The sequence below is a fragment of the Rhinatrema bivittatum genome, chromosome 2 (assembly GCF_901001135.1).
Source record: "Rhinatrema bivittatum chromosome 2, aRhiBiv1.1, whole genome shotgun sequence".
Classification (NCBI taxonomy): Eukaryota; Metazoa; Chordata; class Amphibia; order Gymnophiona; family Rhinatrematidae; genus Rhinatrema; species Rhinatrema bivittatum.
In genome coordinates, this window is record NC_042616.1 from 29,926,059 (window position 1) to 29,946,624 (window position 20,566).

A 20,566-nucleotide genomic window follows, 5' to 3' on the forward strand; every position below is an offset into this window, starting at 1 on the left:
GCTCTTGCACATTCCTGGGGCGCTCTAGCCAGAGGAGGTCTCACTCTTGCACGTTCCTGTGGCACTCTAGACAGAGGAGGTCTCACTCTTGCACATTCCTGGGGCACTCTAGACAGAGGAGGTCTCGCTCTTGCACATTCCTGGGACACTCTAGACAGAGGTCTCGCTCTTGCACATTCCTGGGGCGCTCTAGCCAGAGGAGGTCTCGCTCTTGCACATTCCTGGGACACTCTAGACAGAGGTCTCGCTCTTGCACATTCCTGGGGCGCTCTAGCCAGAGGAGGTCTCGCTCTTGCACATTCCTGGGGCGCTCTAGCCAGAGGAGGTCTCGCTCTTGCACATTCCTGGGGCGCTCTAGCCAGAGGAGGTCTCGCTCTTGCACATTCCTGGGGCGCTCTAGCCAGAGGAGGTCTCGCTCTTGCACATTTCTGGGGCGCTCTAGCCAGAGGAGGTCTCAGTCTTGCACATTCCTGGGGCACTCTAGCCAGAGGAGGTCTCGCTCTTGCACATTCCTGGGGCACTCTAGCCAGAGGAGGTCTCAGGCTTGCACATTCCTGGGGCACTCTAGCCAGAGGAGGTCTCACTCTTGCACATTCCTGGGGCACTCTAGCCAGAGGAGGTCTCGCTCTTGCACATTCCTGGGGCACTCTAGCCAGAGGAGGTCTCGCTCTTGCACATTCCTGGGGCACTCTAGCCAGAGGAGGTCTCAGGCTTGCACATTCCTGGGGCACTCTAGCCAGAGGAGGTCTCACGCTTGCACATTCCTGGGGCGCTCTAGCCAGAGGAGGTCTCACTCTTGCACATTCCTGGGGCACTCTAGCCAGAGGAGGTCTCGCTCTTGCACATTCCTGGGGCACTCTAGCCAGAGGAGGTCTCGCTCTTGCACATTCCTGGGGCGCTCTAGCCAGAGGAGGTCTCGCTCTTGCACATTCCTGGGGCACTCTAGCCAGAGGAGGTCTCGCTCTTGCACATTCCTGGGGCACTCTAGCCAGAGGAGGTCTCGCTCTATTGCACTTTTCAGCTTCCAGATATGTTCTACAAGTTGGGATTCTGATGGAAATTACAGAGCTGGGAGAAAGTCCCTAGAGTTGTAACTAAATTGTCCAAAAAGAGCTAAATTAGCTCCTCTCTCCATTCGGTTCAAAATTTTCACCAGATCTAGCTACAAAATCTCTAAATTGGCAACACTGAATCAGCCTCTGGTCTGCCCTCAGAGTAAAGCCCCCCCGCCTCCTGCCTGATGTCATCTTTGTGAGCCTCAGAGTAAAGCCCCCCGCCTCCTGCCTGATGTCATCTTTGTGAGCCTCAGAGTAAAGGGCGGAGCTGTTCTGCAAGTTTGAGATTCCGATTCAGGCAATGAGAGAGGAAGACTCCCTCCCCAATTGTGCAGTTCTGATGCTTTTGAAATTTAGGGAACGAGAGACTTCCTCCCCTGCCAGGCTCTGCAGCTCTGAGTCTCAACTTTTCTTAACCCCCCCCATAACAGCAAGAGGCAAATACTCAGCTCTTCCGCGACCTGAGAAGGAATCCCGGATTCATTTCTAATCCTGAAAGCAGCAAAATCAGGGAGGAAAATGCCTGCAGGAGCTTCCGCTCAGGTAGGAATTTGCCCCCAGCCTCCTGCCCTCTCTATATAAACACCAATAACATAAGAAACGCCAGGTTAGATCAGAGCAATGCTGCATCCTGCCCAGCATCCTGGATGAATCAGGCAAATCCCAATACAAAAGTCTGCTCTCCACAAGAAATAGACTTTGGCTTCCCCATCTCTTATCTGTTTGGCTAATAAGTATTTATGGACCTGTCCCACAGTTTGTTCTTTTTCTGCATCTTTCATTTCACTCCAGACTCCCCCTTTAATCTCTCTCCTCCCTCATTAATCTCCTTCCTCTCTTCTCTCTCCTGCCTGCTCACTCTCCCTATCCTGCACTATAGCCCTCCTCTCATTTTATTCTCCAGCGCCCCAGTAAGTCCTCCCTGCTTTACTTGCTGCTGCTGTCAGCCTTCTGTGCCCCCACCACTTCAGCCAAAACCATGTGGCTTTGTTTATTGTACATCACTGCCAAATTAGCTGGTAGAGTCAAGCAGGAGGTACTGATGGTAGTAAGGATGAGCTGCAGAAGTGTTCTTTGGCATTTTTTTGGTGCTCTGACATATTAACTATGTTTAGCCTGTTTGCCTTCAGCGCTTTAATCAAATTCAAGATATCTGCATTTTGGATTTTTTTAACCCGAGCGGCATAAGCCATTGTATGCTCTTGCATTACTGCTTTACCTGCTTCCCACACCAAAGTTGCAGAAAGGTCAGGAGTGGCGTTTGTAGATATATATTCAGCCCATTTATCTTTTAGATATACATGAAAAAAATCATCGTGGATTAATTCTGAACTCATCTCTCAAGTCTAACCCAAATGAAACAGGGGCATGATCAGAGACTGAAATATTTTTATTGAGGACTCTTGAACCGTTGGGAACAGCCTCTCAGAGATTAAAAACATAATCCAGCCTCAAATAAAGTAAAATCTTGCTCCCCAGGGTGTAGGTACCTCCAGATGTTTATTAGCCCCAATTCCCTACAGAGAAGGTTGACTCTTACCCTCGTTGCCCTTTTTAGTTCTTTATAGGTTTACAATCACTCTGGTGGGGAAGGCACTTTGGGGGAGCCCAGCACTAGACCGATGGCTAAACGAGTCTTGCAGGTGATGGGGTCTAGCACTGAGGCTTTTCCCGTCAGCGCGGGAACGGCAGCTATTTTTGCTTTCCTAGCAGTGTCAGCTGGCGGTTCCCTGTCCCGCGGTGTTGCAGAGAGACACTTGCACCGAGGAGGAGTTCTAGTAGAGGTCTTCTGCCGGTTTTAATTTTCTAAATGCAAAGCTTGCTTAGTGGAACAGCCAGCAGGGGATGCTGGCTCTTTGCCCCAGTCTCCAGAGATTTTCGGTCAGTTAAGCGGTCTGCGCATACGACTGCAACCTAGTCTTGACCACGTATTTGCAAGCATGCATCCTGGAGGGGTGTGTGCATTCGCCTGGGAGGCTTTGGTGTGCACGCAGGAGGCTGCCTAGAACTGAACTTCAGGAGAGCTAGGTGCCGGGGATGAATAGGTCCAAGCGCCCTGCTGTCTGTGAGGCTTGCCATCTGAGAGAAATTGAGTCCTCACTATCTCTCCATCTGTGTCAATGTTGCTTAGATGCTCAGAGCAATTTGTCTGCTATAGCATTTGCCCATGTTGGACAGCCCCTTGACCTATGGTGTCTCCGGAGGGGGCGTGGAGTGGGAGGTGAGGCAGCAGCCAGTTCTCCCTTGTTCCAATGGCAGAATCTTCCCCGAGAGAGAAGCGTGGGAGAGAGAAAGGTTGGGCCTGTGGACTCCAGTATAGATGCATCCTCCTCCTCCTGAGTGGAATGTTTCCAGGGCCTGCAGACCTTTCTGCAGGGGCACCGAGAGAAGGCGAAGCAACCTACTATGTAAGGATCATGTGCTTGGGACTCCCATTTGTCAGTCATGGCAGGCAAATGCTGCAGGGAGGCTGCCCCTAGTAATGTTCAAGGGGATGTGGATCATGAGGCATCGGAGGATTCCGATGGGGAATTCGATTTCTCACTTCTAGAAGAGGGAGAAATTACATCGGACTCTGTTCAGATTTTTTCTTTTTTCACAGGGATGTCTTGTTGGCTCAGGGAGGTCAATTTAAGTTAAGCGTCCTATTTCTTTCCCCCTTGTATCGAATTCAAGAGTTAATTGACTTTAAGTGGAATGCCCTGGATACAAGTTTTAAAAAGGGGAGAACCAATTTTCCTATATTCCATCTGTTTCATGCTTCTGAAAAAAAAAAAAAAGAAAGGAAGGGACATTTTAGCCGATACTGGATTTAAAGAAGGTAAATGCGGCTCTCAAGGTTTCCCGTTTTTACATGGAGACTCTGAGGTCCGTAATAAGAGTGGTACGCAAGGGAGAGTTCTCGGCATCTCTCGCCTTGACAGAGGCGCATCTGCACATGGCCATCATGCCAGAGCACCAGAGATTCCTGAGGTTCATGGTCCTAAGGGAACATTTTCAGTTTCAAATCCTTCTCTTCAGCTGGCAATGGCTCCACGTACCTTCACCCAGGTGATGCTTTTAGGGGCGGTTGCAGTGCAAAAGGAGGGTGTGTTGATGCATCCGTGTCTGGATGAGTAACTCATTCGTGCAAAATCAGAGGACCTCTTTGAAGATCAGTACAAAAGTACCGATGTGCTTTGCAGTCTGTGGTGACCCTAGCAAAGAGCCCTTTAGACCCCTCTCAAACTCTGGAGTATCTGGGAGCTCATTTTGATACGTTGTCGGAGAGAGTGTTTCTCATGGAGAGAGATTGCTGAAATTGGAGTCGGATTTGATGCCCAGGTCTGGGACCATTTACAGGTCCTGGGTTCTATGGCATCGACATTGGCATTAATGCATTGGGTATTCGCCCATATGCGGTCTCTGCAGGGGGCTCTTCTCTCCCGCTGGAATCCATTATTGGAAGAGTTTCTTCATCTTCCATTCGAGGGGGAAACCAGGGACAGTATTTTGTTGTTAGGATTGTGGACCCTTGGGCCGAAGCGAGTGGTGGTGACCACTGAGGAATTGCCCCCAATGGGTCTCGCCTCCAGAAGGAGGAGCTGGTGAGGACAACCTGACAGGACCTTCACTTGTACCAGCCCTCGTTCCCCGCAGGTTGAGCCCTTGGGTGCTGGGGCCGGCAGGACTTAGATGCGGGTGCCTCAAAGGCGATGGTGAAGCTGATGAAGAAGGCAGGGTCAGAGGTCCGAGTCAGGGCTGGCAGCGAAGGAGCAGAACGGAGTCCAGGCAGAAGATCCGGGGCAGGCAGCAGAAAGGCTAGAGCGAAGTACCAGGCCGAGGATTGAGACGGGCAGCAGACAGGCAGAGACGAGAAGGCAAGCCGAAGACTGGGTCACAGGAGCTGGGGACCAAGGAGAAGACCGGAGACTGGAATGAAGGCACGGGCAGGAAAGCAGGAACTGGAACGCCAGGACTGGAATCAGGTACACAAGGATGGAGAAGCAGGAATGGAACCAGGAACAGGATCAAGCCGGAACAGGAACAAAGATGTCTGGACAGCAACTAGCACTCCGAGGAGATGACCTGTTGCAAAAGACTGCAGGCAGCTGTGGGGTTTAAATACCCCTCCCAAGTGATGTCATCTTCCAGGGCCGGGCTGAGTTTTCCCGCCGTGGCCCCTTTAAAGGGCGGGGCCTCCCATGCGCGTGCGCCTAGGGAGAGCCCCTGCCAGATGGAGGAGGATGGCGTTCACGGCCATGTGGCAGGCCGTGGTTGGCCGTGGCAGGCCGTGGTTGGTCTGCCACGGAGCGAGTCATTCCGCGCCGGGCTGTAGCCGAGGCGAGCGGAGGAGCAGGTAGGAGGGACCTGCCGCGGCCGGGAGCTGCAACATTTGTATTGGCTTACTCGCACCGATCTCGAGCGTGGTGTGGAATTGGAGGTTCCGAATTGGGTAAAAGTTCCCACCAATGTAAGCCTCTCTGGATGGAGAGCGGTGGGTCCAGATCAGTCAGCGCAGACCCAGTGGCCGAAAGACGAGGCCTCGTGGTCTTATCAATCAGTTAAAGACAAGAGTGGTGCATTATGCGTTGCTTGCCTTTCTGCCAAAGATTGCGCGTCCATCCAGTACGCATCCTATCGGACAATGACAACAGTGGCCGATACCAGCCATCAAGGCGGAACCAAGAATCAGGCGGTGGCTCGAGAGGCCTGGGAGTTGATCCTCTGGGCAGAACAGCACTTGGAATGGCTGGTGGTGTCTCACATCGCCGGGGTGTACAACGTCCAGGCGGATTTTCTCATTTGGAAAAAGTTAGACCTCGGGGAATGGGAGCTGTAGTAGGCAGCGATGTCTCATTCAAGGAAGATAGGTATCCCCATATAGACTTAATGGTGACCAAAGAGAACACTAAGGTTTGTGATTTTACAGCCCCTGAAGAGAACACAGTACGGAAGAAATCGATGCTTTGCTTCTTCCGTGGACTCGAGGGATTCTTCTTTATGTCTTAACCTCCATGACCTCTGGAGGACAAGGAATTATGGTAGATAGAGAAACATTCGGGCAACGTGATCCTGGTAGCTCCAAAATGGCCACGACAACCATGGTCCCCAGATCTGATCAATATGGCCATAGATAGGCCGCTAGGGTTCAGACATCGGTCAACTCTTCTCTATCAGGCCCCAAAATATTCGAGTCAGGTGGCTTGCTTCTGAGAGGAGACGACTGAGATGGAGGGGATATTCCAAAGCAGTTATTTCCAGCCTATTGCAGGGCCTTCTACATCCTTGGGTTATGAGCAAATTTGGAGTCTTTGAGTCCTGGTCTGCTGCTGAGCCTATGGTGTCTCATATTTTGGCTTTTCTACAGGAAGGTTCTGGTCAAGGGACTGGCCTTTAATTCTTTGAGAGTCCAGGTAGTGACATTGGGTTGTCTCTGAGTAAGGTACAAGGGTATCCTCTGTCTGCGCATCCAGATGTTATACAGTTCCTTCGGGGAGCTAAGAACCTGCAACCTCAAGTGGGCCATTCCTTGTATCCAGACGTTCTGCAGACAACTAAAATCATATGTATTTAACCAGGCATTTGAGATCACTACAGATTTCTAAGGCTCCTAGAACAACTGTGGATCATTGCTTTCTACCCAGATGGTTGGTAAGCAAATCTGTTTAATTACAGGCATTTGAGATTTCTGTAGATATTTAAGGATAATTTTAGTGTACCTTGATATTTATTTTATTGAGATGCTTGTGTTTATGATGAAGTTTTGCTTCAAATTTTATGTATGTGAACTTGTAACTTGCCTGGAAATGTGAAAAGTGTGAGAAAAAGTTTTTTTTATAATAATAATAATTATTATTATCAATAAAGTGGTAATAAGCAGGTAAGAGAATGGGCTGGAAGCCCTGTGAACAGCTTCCATGTAAAGAGATAACAACAGAGAGCTGCTAAACAGAAGGGCAGCAGGTTTAGGAAGTTGACATTTTAAGGAAAGATATAAATAGTTCAGTTTAACACAATCTCTCCTCTTCCATGGAATCCTTCACTGCATCTAATAAAGGTTAAAGAAACTGGTGCTGGGGATTCTGCTCACACATTATGAGATTATGCTTTGTATATCCTTTACTTTAAGTTTTAGTGATTAGAAAAGAAAAAGGGAGAACTTCATAGTGACAGGTATGAAACACTGCAATCCTGCCCTCTTTATATAAAACACTGCTGCAGCTTTCTAACCTGGGACACTGCAGATTCAGCCCTGAATTTAATGGGACCAGGAGCAGACCCGGGACATGGAAAAGACACCTGAGTGTAAGGAGAGAGATCAGGAGGCACTCAGATGAACATTTGGTGTCCCAGCTTCCAGTTGCTGTAATCCTGCTCTGGGACTCTGCGTCTTGTGACTGTAAATTGTTTACACCCAGATATCTCTCCCCCTGCCCTGCCGAGCCCCAGCACTGAGAGGTCTCCTGATGCAGAAGGGGCTGAGCGTTTCTGGTTTGTGTTTCAGGTCCCAGTAACCTTTGAGGACGTTGCTGTCTATTTCTCCCAGGATGAGTGGGGGGATTTAAATGAAGGGCAGAAGGAGCATTACAAGGAGGTGATGAAGGAGAATTATGAGACCCTCAGATCACTGGGTAAGGAGGACTTAAGAAATTCATATCTTCAGGAGGGAGAGCTCAGAATATTTCATTATTGAGAGGAGTCGGGTCTTCTGTTCCCTGAGCTGTGCTGGGCCTGGGGATGTTGTGCAGGCAATGTTGATAGCTCTTAAGGTGGTAGGGAGTCATGGTCATTGCTCAGGGGTGACCCCTAGTGGCTGGTTTCAGGGTCCATGAGTTCAGGGTTATAGAAGGAGCCCTGGTGTCTGCCCCCAGCCCCTCCAGACCAGGACCATCATTGCAATGAGCAGACTAATATTTTGAGAGTGATATAAAAGGGGGGGAGGAATTCCAGGGTAGTAGGGAATGAAGGGTCATGGCTCCAGACTCAACCCTGGTTGTGATTGAAAGTATTTCTTAGTAATTGTAGTGAGGAAGAGGAGGGGATGGGATAAATGAGGGAGGGGAGGTGGGAGAGGAGGGTAACAGGATAGAAAGGGAAAGTATTTCTTAGTAATTGTAGTGAGGATGGGGATAAATGAGGGAGAGGAGTGTAACAGGATAGAAAGGGAAAGTATTTCTTAGTAATTGTAGTGAGGAAGAGGAGGGGGATGGGGATAAATGAGGGAGGGGAGGTGGGAGAGGGGTGTAACAGGATAGAAAGGGAAAGTATTTCTTAGTAATTGTAGTGAGGAAGAGGAGGGGGATGGGGATAAATGAGGGTGGGGAGGTGGGAGAGGGGTGTAACAGGATAGAAAGGGAAAGTATTTCTTAGTAATTGTAGTGAGGATGAGGAGGGGGGTGGGGATAAATGAGGGAGAGGAGGCGGGAGAGGAGTGTAACAGGATAGAAAGGGAAAGTATTTCTTAGTAATTGTGAGGAAGAGGAGGGGGATGGGGATAAATGAGGGAGGGGAGGTGGGAGAGGAGTGTAACAGGAAAGAAAGGGAAAGTATTTCTTAGTAATTGTAGTGAGGATGGGGATAAATGAGGGAGGGGGGGGGGGGGGGAGGAGTGTAACAGGATAGAAAGGGAAAGTATTTCTTAGTAATTGTAGTGAGGAAGAGGAGGGGATGGGGATAAATGAGGGAGGGGAGGTGGGAGAGGAGTGTAACAGGATAGAAAGGGAAAATATTTCTTAGTAATTGTAGTGAGGATGGGGATAAATGAGGGAGGGGAGGTGGGGGAGGAGTGTAACAGGATAGAAAGGGAAAGTATTTCTTAGTAATTGTAGTGAGGAAGAGGAGGGGATGGGGATAAATGAGGGAGGGGAGGTGGGAGAGGAGTGTAACAGGATAGAAAGGGAAAGTATTTCTTAGTAATTGTAGTGAGGAAGAGGAGGGGATGGGGATAAATGAGGGAGGGGAGGTGGGGGAGGAGTGTAACAGGATAGAAAGGGAAAGTATTTCTTAGTAATTGTAGTGAGGAAGAGGAGGGGGGATGGGGATAAATGAGGGAGGGGAGGTGGGGGAGGAGTGTAACAGGATAGAAAGGGAAAGTATTTCTTAGTAATTGTAGTGAGGATGAGGAGGGGGATGGGGATAAATGAGGGAGGGGAGGTGGGAGAGGAGTGTAATAGGATAGAAAGGGAAAGTATTTCTTAGTAATTGTAGTGAGGAAGAGGAGGGGGATGGGGGATAAATGAGGGAGGGGAGGTGGGAGAGGAGTGTAACAGGATAGAAAGGGAAAGTATTTCTTAGTAATTGTAGTGAGGAAGAGGAGGGGATGGGGATAAATGAGGGAGGGGAGGTGGGAGAGGAGAGTAACAGGATAGAAAGGGAAAGTATTTCTTAGTAATTGTAGTGAGAAGGAGGATATGAAGAGATGAGTTTGGGATGTAGTCAGTGAAGGACAGACAGACACATTCCTGACAGATGGACATTGGTGAGTGAGCTTTGAGACCCCACAGGGAGCACAGAGACTGCAGGGGATCCTGACTACATCTGCATTCAAGACACGTTTAGGTCATGTATGTGCACTGCACTGTATTCATACATGATCTGAGGGGATACGGAGAAACCTGCTTTATTCCCCCACCTCTGTACCTATAGAAAACGCCCCATTCTGGGGCCCTGGTGCAGCCCACAAGGTATCTGAATGTCTCTCTCAATGCATCTTTCCCTTCAGTGCAATCCTCCTGCAGAAAATGAGCAGTGATATTATACTGAGTGACTGTGAGAAACCTAATGCAGTGCTCTTACCCCAGGAACAGGCTCCCCGACCATCACCCCTGAGATTATATCCCACATTGAACGAGGGGAAGAGCCGTACATCAGGGATGAGCCGGGATCAGAGGAAGGAGGCGCTGGGAAAAGCAGCTGCTCAGGTGAGTGCAGGAATAAGAGGGAACGGGGTCAAACTGCTGAGCTGGAGAGTGGAAGTGCAGAGACCCCTTCACAAGCTCCTCTGCAGATCTCTGGAATCACTCACAGGGTGTCTGTGACAGGCAGTGCTTGTGTCTGGGTCATTTATTCATATTCAGATACCCAAAGCCGCAGAGTGTGTGATTTACATAACATGATCTGTCCCCAGAATCCCTCTTTTCTTTACAGCCAGACCAGTCCAGACACTTGTGACTCTTCCTCCCGTGAGCAGACGGAGGTAGAGGACCAGAACTAACTAAACTGATGCCGTCCTGTGTGTAGTCAGGAGCTGCCGAGAACACATCAGTAGTTCTCTGCCTCCAGCAGATGTTGGGCAAAATTAAAAATGAAATTAAGGGATAGAGAGAGCTGCGTCAACGGCCATTGTAAGGTTGAATTCTCCTGGGAAGGATCCGGACCAAGATGGGGAAAGAGGACAATGGTCTGGCTGACTGATCTTCCAAAGCCAGGAGAGCTGGGACTTCTCTGGATCGTGGAGCAAGCTTTCCGCCTGAAGGAGAACAAATCGAAGGAAGTCGCTCTTCAGCTCCGGTCCTTTATTGATTTTAATTGTCTCTCAATTCTATTTCAAGTTCCTCTGCATATCCAGATCAATCCAGACCAGTGGGTTTATGCATCCCTGCCAGCAGATGGAGACAGAGAGCGTTGTACTGGCACTGTCCATAACCGAGAGTGCCACCTGCAGGCCCTCACTATCTCTCCGTCTCCAGCAGGTGGGAGAGGTGCAGACCCGCAGCCCTGACTGATTTGGGAGACTTGAAACTTTGGATTCTGCTCCCTGAGGTGCTAGGTTCGTTTGGCGACTGAGGGCTTGGTTACCCCTGGCTGTTCCCGGGGACCTTGATAGCCAGGGGACTGGCTCCCTCTTCGCACCCAAAGTCCCTTTCCTAGATTCCACCGGCTCCATTCGGGGACGTAGCCCTTTAGTCATCCTTTGTTCACTGTGTCGTGTTTATTTAAGTTTGTTTTAAAAAAAAAAACCCAAAGACAGACTGGCAGGAGCCCGGGACATTCGACCTTTAGCTGCAGTGCCGGGGCAGTCGACCGGCCGCTTGTTCCGCAGTTCTCGGGTAGGGGAGAGCGCGGGGGTGAGGCCAAGTAAATTTGATTTCCCCTGGCGAGGGGAACCTTGGACAGCCCGCCGCGAGAGTCGTGCGGCTTTAGGTCCCAGTGCTGGGTTTTTTTTTTCCCCCCACGCACCGGCGGTGTCGGCACGGGCGTGCGTTTTCGCGCGGCTGGGGAGACGGCTGCGCGCGGGTGCGGCCGGCCTTCGCGTTTGCACGCGCCTCCCGGTGGAGGAGCCGCGTGTAGAGGCCTGCGGGCTGCGGTCGACCTGCTTTGCACAGGCTGTGCTGCGGGAGGGGAGGGATCTTCTCCGAAGGCTTCTAAGGGCAAAAGGTCGTCCCGATCCGGGGGGGGGGGTGGGGTCCACGGCAGGGGTCTCCTCTGAAGCTGTTCCCGAGGGGGACAGCAGGCGGGGGGGGAGGGGCCTCAGCCGATCTAGAGCCCAGGGATTCTCCTCCTCCTCCTCTCTCCTGCGGGGCAGGAATTGGGGGGGGGATAACTAGGAGGAGGGAGCGGTTTCAGAGTCCAGCCTCCCCGAGCAGGGTTTTCAAAGTCCGCGGGGATCCCCCCTTCCCCCGAATTTGTCCATGCACGAGGCTTTTCTGGCTGGAAAGCTTGCAGGGGAGAGGAGAGCCAGAGACTCGAGGCCAGGACCACCCGTGCGACCTAGGCTGGCGCGGGCAGCTGGTGCGGAGGGCCTTCTCACGCCGGGGTTATGTGGGGCCTGGGGCGACCCCTCCCAGGGATCTGGATGACTCGGACGACGTGCAGGACGATGCTGCGTCGCTACAGGGAGCGGGATCCGGAGGGGGGGGGGGATCCGATTCTGGACCCCAGACGTGAGCCAGGATCACCCAGATCTTGGAGAGGCCGGGACCTAGAGGGCTGACCCTCGAGTGGGGCCGCCTGTTTAAGGAGGAGGAGCTTCGGCCCCTTATTCCCCAAGCGTTGGGAGAGTTGGAGGTAAAGCTATCGCAGGAGGAGGGCGTCAGTCCGGTTCTGGATGCCCAGTGCCTTTCCCAAACCTAAAAAGATCCAAAAGCTGATGTAGCTGGGAGTGTGGGATTCCCCGGCTTAAAGACTGGGTGGGCGAGGACGAAGCTTTACCCCTTGCTGGATGAGCATTTGGCTCGCCTTAAGACTCCGAAGGTGGACACGGCGGTCTCTGCGGTGACTTAAGAAGACTACACTTCCGCTGGCGGGGGGTCCACCGCTCTGAAGGATATCCGGGACCGCAAGCTTGGAGAGTCAGCTCAAACGCACGCTTGAGGTATCAGCTTTGAGCTTGCGGGCAGCGCTGTAGTGCTAGCATGAGGCAGCGGGCCTGCTTGTGCTGGATCCAGGGAACCGCAGGAGCAGTCCTGGCCCGGGATGCTCTCCCCCCGTTCAGGCGGCTCGCCTGGAAGCTGGGGGTGGCTTATGTGGCCACTCCATGATCTCTCTCTGCAGCCGCTTACCTGGAAAACTGTTTTTCCTGGTCGCAATCTGTTCGGCACGAGGCGGCTCCGAGCTGCAAGCTCTTTGTTGCCGTGAGCCGTTTCTACGATTGACTCCGGGGACAGTACGGCTTAGGGCTGTGCCTTCCTTTTTGCCGAAAGTGGTTTCGGAGTTTCATTTGAATCAGTCTTATTTCCCTGCCCACGCCGGACGGGGCTAGAGACGAGTGGGATTATCGCCTGTTGCGTGCCTCGGACGTCAAGCGGCATCCGGTGCGGTACTTGGAAGATTACTCGCGCCTTCGGGGAGTCTCATCGGCCGTTTGTGCCCCATGGGTGGAGATAAAACAAGGAGAGCCGGTGACAGGTGCGACTGTGGCCCGTTGGTTGAATGAGGTGATCGTGGCCGCCTACGGGGATGCAGAGGTCCCATTACCTGCACAGGTTCCGGGTGCGCTCCACTTGCGCTCAGGCAGTTTCGTGGGCAGAGCTTCGGATGTTGCCTCGTGCTGAGCCGCGACGTGGTCCTCTCCAGGCATTCCCGCTGGGACGTGAGGGCTGAGGAGGGGGCGGCTTTCGTGCGTGCGGTGTTGACGGGACCGCGGGCAGCCTCCCGTTCTGTTCGGGAGTAGCCCTGGTACATCCCACCGGTCTGGGTTGGCCTGCCCGAGCACAGAGGAAAGAGAAATGACCCCTTACCTGATAATTCCCTTTCCTCTAAGGAAGGCAGGCCAGCCCACAGCCCACCCTGGGCTGCCTAATTGCTTTTAATTTGTCCTTTATATGCAGACGATGAAGAGTGCTATTTCTGTGCAGTTGTTTGAAGGATTTGGTAAGTGACACAGCCAGCCCTAAGATTATTTGATGTTAAAACTTTTTTTTTTGCTGAGCTCAGTGTTTCCCAGTTGGTTGGAAGCGTGAGTGGTTGACTGTTAATAGTCATGTTCAAGTTAGTCCACGGTTTGGCTTTCCTGGAGCTAGTGGCAAGCTGATGTCGGGGCAGAGCTGTAAGTCAGTGGTGTCACCAAGTCAGCTTTACTCTGTCCCCATCTGCTGGTAGGAGTGCGTATCCCACTGGTGTGGACTGGCCGGCCTTCCTTAGAGGAAAGGAAATGATCAGGTAAGTAGTCATTTCTCCTTCTTTTCATGACAAGGCTGTCCTTCGCACCCATCCTAAATCCCCGCTGAAAGCGGGATCTGCGTTTCAGATGAATCAGGGGATAGTTCCTCCTCCGTTCTTCCTGCCTGTGCACGCTCGTGACGGGGAGAAAGGTCTCCACACTCTGGACTGCAGAAGAGCCCTTGGGTAGTGTAAAAGGAGGCCTCAGTCTCATAGACAGGCTCGGCAGCTTTCTGTTTCCGTTTATCCTGATAGACTTGGAGCCCCCTGTTTCCAAACGAGCTCCGTCTGACGGGATTACAGACTGCATCCAACCCTGGGGAGCTGCGGCGGGCCTGGAGCTCCTGAACCCGCTCGGGGATCACCAAGTTCAGGCCACGACCGCCTCCATCGCCGGCCTGCATGAAATGCCGCTGGAGGACGCATGTAAAGCTGCCACACGGTCAGCGGTGCACAGTGTAACGCCCCCACTACTGCCGGGACAGTCTTGCCTCTCCTGATAGAGCAGTCCTGCACTGTGTATTTTCACGATCGTCTGCTCTTCATGGTAGAGTCCACATTGTTTACAAAGTAACTGCTTCACTGCAACCCCAGCTCGGACCTGCCCCAGATCATGGCTAACTTATCCCGCTATCTGCGGAAAACACAATTTACAATCGGCAAACTTGCTTTCCAGTCTTGGACAGGGCACGTTCACAGTCCCTGTCCTCATCTTGATAACCTTAACTCAAATGCATTGCACTGCTTATCCTCAGACAAGACACTCCAGTTGCAAGATAGGTGACAAAATCTCCTGCAATAAATCTCCCCTCAGTGTTAAATGATGAACAATCCATCTATAGATAGCACAGCACTAAAAATTGTAGGTTCCTTGTAGAAGAGAGAATGAATCAAGACTTTGATTAAATCTTGATTCATAGTCACTTCTACAAGGACCCTACAGTTTTTAGCTCTGTACTATCTCTATATGGTTTATTACCAGTGAGGGTACCGCTCATCTCCTCCACCTTATTCCTTGTTAATTGATAACACTGTTCTCTCCTGTTCTCTGCAGTATGAAGGCTCGGGGTCGGGGTGTCTTTTCCCTGCGTGATTTGGGCTTACAGAGTCCTTTAAAGTCTCTTCCTTTTACTTGCTGCCCTCTGCTCTTCTGTAGGGCCTCTCTTTTGGGTACTGAGACCTCATCATTCAGATCCTTCTCCTCTCCTGGTCTCGTTGGGTTCAGAGCTCACCGCGTGTCCCTGGGGGTGCGAGAGCGCTCGCTCTGTTTTTATGCTCTGAGGGGCTCGGCCCAGCTCTGTCTGATCTTTCCCTTCCTCGGGGAATCCATGACGGCCTTCATTTCCCTGCACTTCCCCAGCGCGAGGGCAGACGAGTCAGGGCAGTGATTGAGCTCAGAGATAATGTCCAGTCCCTGCTTACAGCGGCTTCTGCTTCCTGTTACTCCTGCCCTGGGACTCTGCAGGGGTCAGGGATCAGCTCTCTCCTGTTTATATAGAATGTACTTTATTTATAGAGAAATAGAAAGCATGCTTCAATATGTCTTTATTTCAGATTTAGATTTCATTGGTAGCTCAAAGTGTTACAGTCAAGTATCTTTGGTATTTCCCAGTCCTCAGAAAGCTTAGAGTGTAAGGGGCCTATTTACTAAAGGTTTTCTGCTAAATGTCGTAATTAATTGGCCTTGCAGAAGCTGCAGCTGATCCGGTCTCTGCCACCTGTTTCGTAACTGCTGTCAATGTCAGAGAGAGGGCCTTGCTCCTGTTCTTAAGGAGCTTCCCCGGCTCTGCCGTCAGTGTCAGAGAGAGGACGTCGCTCCTGTTCTTAAGGAGCTTCCCCGGCTCTGCCGTCAGTGTCAGAGAGAGGGCGTCGCTCCTGTTCTTAAGGAGCTTCCCCGGCTCTGCCGTCAGTGTCAGAGAGAGGGCGTCGCTCCTGTTCTTAAGGAGCTTCCCCGGCTCTGCCGTCAGTGTCAGAGAGAGGGCCTCGCTCCTGTTCTTAAGGAGCTTCCCCGGCTCTGCCGTCGGTGTCAGAGAGAGGATGTCGCTCCTGTTCTTAAGGAGCTTCCCCGGCTCTGCCGTCAGTGTCAGAGAGAGGGCCTCGCTCCTGTTCTTAAGGAGCTTCCCCGGCTCTGCTTTCAGTGTCAGAGAGAGGGCGTCGCTCCTGTTCTTAAGGAGCTTCCCCGGCTCTGCCGTCAGTGTCAGAGAGAGGGCGTCGCTCCTGTTCTTAAGGAGCTTCCCCGGCTCTGCTGTCAGTGTCAGAGAGAGGGCGTCGCTCCTGTTCTTAAGGAGCTTCCCCGGCTCTGCCGTCAGTGTCAGAGAGAGGACGTCGCTCCTGTTCTTAAGGAGCTTCCCCGGCTCTGCCGTCAGTGTCAGAGAGAGGACGTCGCTCCTGTTCTTAAGGAGCTTCCCCGGCTCTGCTTTCAGTGTCAGAGAGAGGGCGTTGCTCCTGTTCTTAAGGAGCTTCCCCGGCTCTGCTTTCAGTGTCAGAGAGAGGGCGTCGCTCCTGTTCTTAAGGAGCTTCCCCGGCTCTGCCGTCAGTGTCAGAGAGAGGGCGTCGCTCCTGTTCTTAAGGAGCTTCCCCGGCTCTGCTGTCAGTGTCAGAGAGAGGGCGTCGCTCCTGTTCTTAAGGAGCTTCCCCGGCTCTGCCGTCAGTGTCAGAGAGAGGACGTCGCTCCTGTTCTTAAGGAGCTTCCCCGGCTCTGCTTTCAGTGTCAGAGAGAGGGCGTTGCTCCTGTTCTTAAGGAGCTTCCCCGGCTCTGCTTTCAGTGTCAGAGAGAGGGCGTCGCTCCTGTTCTTAAGGAGCTTCCCCGGCTCTGCCGTCAGTGTCAGAGAGAGGACGTCGCTCCTGTTCTTAAGGAGCTTTCCCGGCTCTGCTGTCAGTGTCAGAGAGAGGGCGTCGCTCCTGTTCTTAAGGAGCTTCCCCGGCTCTGCCGTCAGTGTCAGAGAGAGGGCGTCGCTCCTGTTCTTAAGGAGCTTCCCCGGCTCTGCTTTCAGTGTCAGAGAGAGGGCGTCGCTCCTGTTCTTAAGGAGCTTCCCCGGCTCTGCCGTCAGTGTCAGAGACAGGGCCTCGCTCCTGTTCTTAAGGAGCTTCCCCGGCTCTGCCGTCAGTGTCAGAGAGAGGGCCTCGCTCCTGTTCTTAAGGAGCTTCCCCGGCTCTGCCGTCAGTGTCAGAGAGAGGGCCTCGCTCCTGTTCTTAAGGAGCTTCCCCGGCTCTGCCGTCAGTGTCAGAGAGAGGGCCTCGCTCCTGTTCTTAAGGAGCTTCCCCGGCTCTGCCGTCAGTGTCAGAGAGAGGACGTCGGCGTCGCTCCTGTTCTTAAGGAGCTTCCCTGGCTCCTGATTTCCTTTTGGACCCAGTTTTTCGGCCTTGCACAACCTCTGTCCCTTCTTATCATGTTGATCTACACCAGTGCACTCATTGGGATCAGGAGCCGGGCTTTGCTCTGGCTGCCATCCATAAAAGAAATCCAATTCCTGGGATCTGGCAAATGTCACTTTCTTATCCTCGCCTTTATCACAGGTCTATATAAACACAATTTAAGTTACTTTACAAAGTGGTTTTAGTTTTCTGTGAGTTACATAAAACATTCTGAGAATTTTATACACCTGACGGTGTTGAGATGTTCAGTCCTCGGCTTCATAGACCCAGAGATGTTCTCTACTTCATCCCAGAATGCTGCAGAAAGGAGGTGATGTGGCTGCTTTACGTCCCTGTTCCCTCTGAGGTGTGTTAATGCTGAGAAAACCCTGACCATTAACAGGCTGCGTCTCCCTGACATCAAGTAATGTCTGCCCTTTATTTTATTTTCCAGAGGTGGATGAGTCTAAGAGAAGATGTAAGGAGACACATCCTGAGGAACCCACTAAGCATCTGGAAGTGACTACAACTGTATCAGAGAAAGATGGAGCGGAAACCTGCCCATGTTGTGACTGGGAGGAAAACTGCTGGAATCAGTGCAAGGCAGAGGAAAGGCTGAGAAACCCAACAGGAGACTCCACTGAGAATGTGACTCCTTGTGAGCAAAGTACACAACATCTGAGAGAATATACTGGGTTGAGATCCTTTTCAGTCAATGAATGTGCAAGTAAAGTAATATTAAAATGTCACCAGAAGATTCATACAAAAAAGAAAGAATTTCCATGTAGTGAATGTAATAAAAGCTTCATTTATGCTTCACAACTGAAAATGCACCAGAAAATCCACTCAGAAGAAAAGCATGATAAGGACTATGATAAAAGCTTCATTTGGAAATCAAACATGAAAAGGCATCACAGGATATACACAGGAGAGAAACCACTCACTTGCTCTGTGTGTGATAAAAGCTTCAGTTGGAAATCAGCACTGAAAATACATGAAAGAATCCACACAGGAGAGAAACCATTTACCTGCCTTGATTGTGATAAAAGCTTCAGTTGTAAATCAAAACTAAATAGGCATGAAAGGATCCACACTGGGGAGAAACCATTTACCTGCACTGAGTGTGATAAAAGCTTCAGTTGTAAATCAAACCTGAAAATGCATGAAAGGACTCACACAGGAGAGAAACCATTTACCTGCCTTGATTGTGATAAGAGCTTCAGTTGGAAATCTGAACTAAAAATACATGAAAGAGTCCACACAGGAGAGCAACCATTTACATGCAGAGAGTGTGGAAAAAGCTTCAGGGGTAAATCAAAACTGAAAATGCATGAAAGAATCCACACAGGAAATAGTCCATTTTCATGCACTGAGTGTGATAAAAGCTTCAGTTGGAAATCAGCACTGATAATACATGAAAGGACCCACACAGGAGAGAAACCCTTTACATGTGGGGAGTGTGATAAAAGATTCAGTAGGGTGTCAGAACTGAAAATGCATGAAAGAATCCACACGGGTGAGAAACCATTTATATGCTCTGAGTGTGAGGAAAGCTTCCGTTTAAAATCTGAACTGAAAATACATGAAAGAATCCACACAGGAGAAAAACCATTTACATGCAGAGAGTGTGATAAAAGCTTTAGTGTTAAATCAAAACTGAAAAGGCATGAATGGATCCACACAGGAGAGAAGCCATTTCCATGCTCTGAATGTGATAAAAGCTTCAATGGGAAATCAGAACTGAAAAGTCATGAAAGAATCCACACAAGAGAGAAACCATTTACGTGCACGGAGTGTGAGAAAAGCTTCCGTATGACAACTGAACTAAAAATACATGAAAGAATCCACACAGGAGAGAAACCATTTACATGCATAGAGTGTGATAAAAGCTTCAGGTTTTATTCAAGCCTGAAAAAGCATGAAAGGATTCACAAAGGAGAGAAACCATTTGCATGCACTGAATGTGAGAAAAGCTTCCATACTAAATCAGAACTGAAAATACATAAAAGGATCCACACAGGAGAGAAACCATTTGTGTGCTCTGAGTGTGAAGAAAGCTTCTGTATGAAATTTGAACTGAAAATACATGAAAGAATCCACACAGGAGAGAAACCATTTACATGCAGAGAGTGTGATAAAAGCTTTAGTGTTAAATCAAAACTGAAAAGGCATGAAAGCATGCACATAGGAGAGAAACCATTTACATGCTGTGTGTGTGATAAAAGTTTCAGGTCTTGTTCAAATCTCAAACGACATGAAAGGATCCACACAGGAGAGAAACCCTTTGCATGTATTGACCGTGATAAAAGCTTTGGGCAGAATTCACAACTAAAAAGTACTAAATGATTCACCCAAGCTAGAAACTATAAACAAGTACTGAGTGTGATTAAAAGCTTCAGTTGGAAATCAGTACTGAGAATACGCCAAAAGATCCACAGGGGGTCTAGGAGTGAGAGAAATATTAGAGCAAATGGAGTAATTTTATTCCTAGTAAATCTTGCTGTGTACTTTCATGTGGTGACCCTGATGTACAATATTTGGACTAAATCTTATCGAGGCGGCTACTACAAGTGAAGTTTGTAAAGAAGCAAAAAGAAAAATTTACACTGGCTGCACATTGCCCAAGTTAGAAAGGTGCCCACCCTTAGCCTAAGGTAATGAGGGTACTTGTGGTAGCATTGAATCTTTAGGGGAAGATAAAGATCTTAGTGCATTTTACCAGACCATGCTGAAGCTGTTCGTGTAACCACTACAGCAGTAGACAGACCCCAGAAGGTAATGAAAAAATTAAGAGATTTGCCTTCAGTTAATTGGACCCCTGGAGATAAAAAGGAGATAATGTACTGCCACTTTTATGCCACAAACGTTGATTCCCTGTATGTACCAGGATCAGTCCAGACAGTGGGTTATGTCCCCCGTCTAGCAGATGGAGTCAGACCAGATTTAAAAGGCTTATCTGGCTAAATTCTAGCCAGATAAGTCAGGGGTGTTCCTGGGGCGGGAGGAAGATGTTCTGGGAAGGAGCAGAGTAAGCCGGCTAACTCTAATATTCAGAGTTAACCTAACCGGCTAACTCAAGACACACCATAGGGCTGATCTAAACTTAGCCAGATACCGCATATCTGGCTAACTCTAACTTATTCGGGTATATTCAGCAGCACTGAATACCCAGGTAAAGTTAACCAGATATGTGTCTCTCCTCTCAGCAGCTGAATATTTATACCCAAAATATCTAAGGAAAAGTTGCAAAAGGTAACTGATGGAAAGTTAAGATCTTTAATGGATTGACTATAAGAAAGCTTTCCCTGTACGTACCCGGATCAGTCCAGACTGTGGGTTGAGCCTCCTATCCAGCAGGTGGAGACAGACTAAAACTGAAAGGATGCCCTATATCAGGACAGAGCCTATCCTCTAACCCTTCAGTATTCGTTTGTCTCCAGCAGGTGCGGCAGCTCACCCTTCGTTCTCTGCTTAGGCTAGCCAGCCTTTTCTTTCTTCTTCCTCTCGGATCAAGCAAGTACTTCTTATTTTCCTTAGTAGTAAGGGACTTTTTCTTTAGTGATTTTTTTCTTTTT

The 20,566-nt window shown here is 50.2% G+C and overlaps 1 protein-coding gene across 2 annotated transcripts; it reads left to right on the forward strand.

The window, feature by feature from the left end:
- The first annotated feature begins 1,485 nt into the window (after positions 1-1,485).
- LOC115085874 (zinc finger protein 271-like) lies at positions 1,486-19,504 on the forward strand. 2 transcript variants are annotated; one of them, XM_029592407.1, is made up of 3 exons: positions 1,486-1,598; positions 9,839-9,958; positions 17,446-19,504. In XM_029592407.1, exon 3 carries the CDS (start codon positions 17,820-17,822, stop codon positions 19,335-19,337), a length of 1,518 nt encoding a protein of 505 aa, XP_029448267.1. In that variant the 5' UTR covers positions 1,486-1,598; positions 9,839-9,958; positions 17,446-17,819; the 3' UTR covers positions 19,338-19,504. The 2 variants fall into 2 exon arrangements, with proteins under 2 accessions (XP_029448267.1, XP_029448266.1); XM_029592406.1 differs by lacking the exon at positions 1,486-1,598 and adding an exon at positions 7,615-7,669.
- The last annotated feature ends 1,062 nt before the right edge of the window (positions 19,505-20,566 follow it).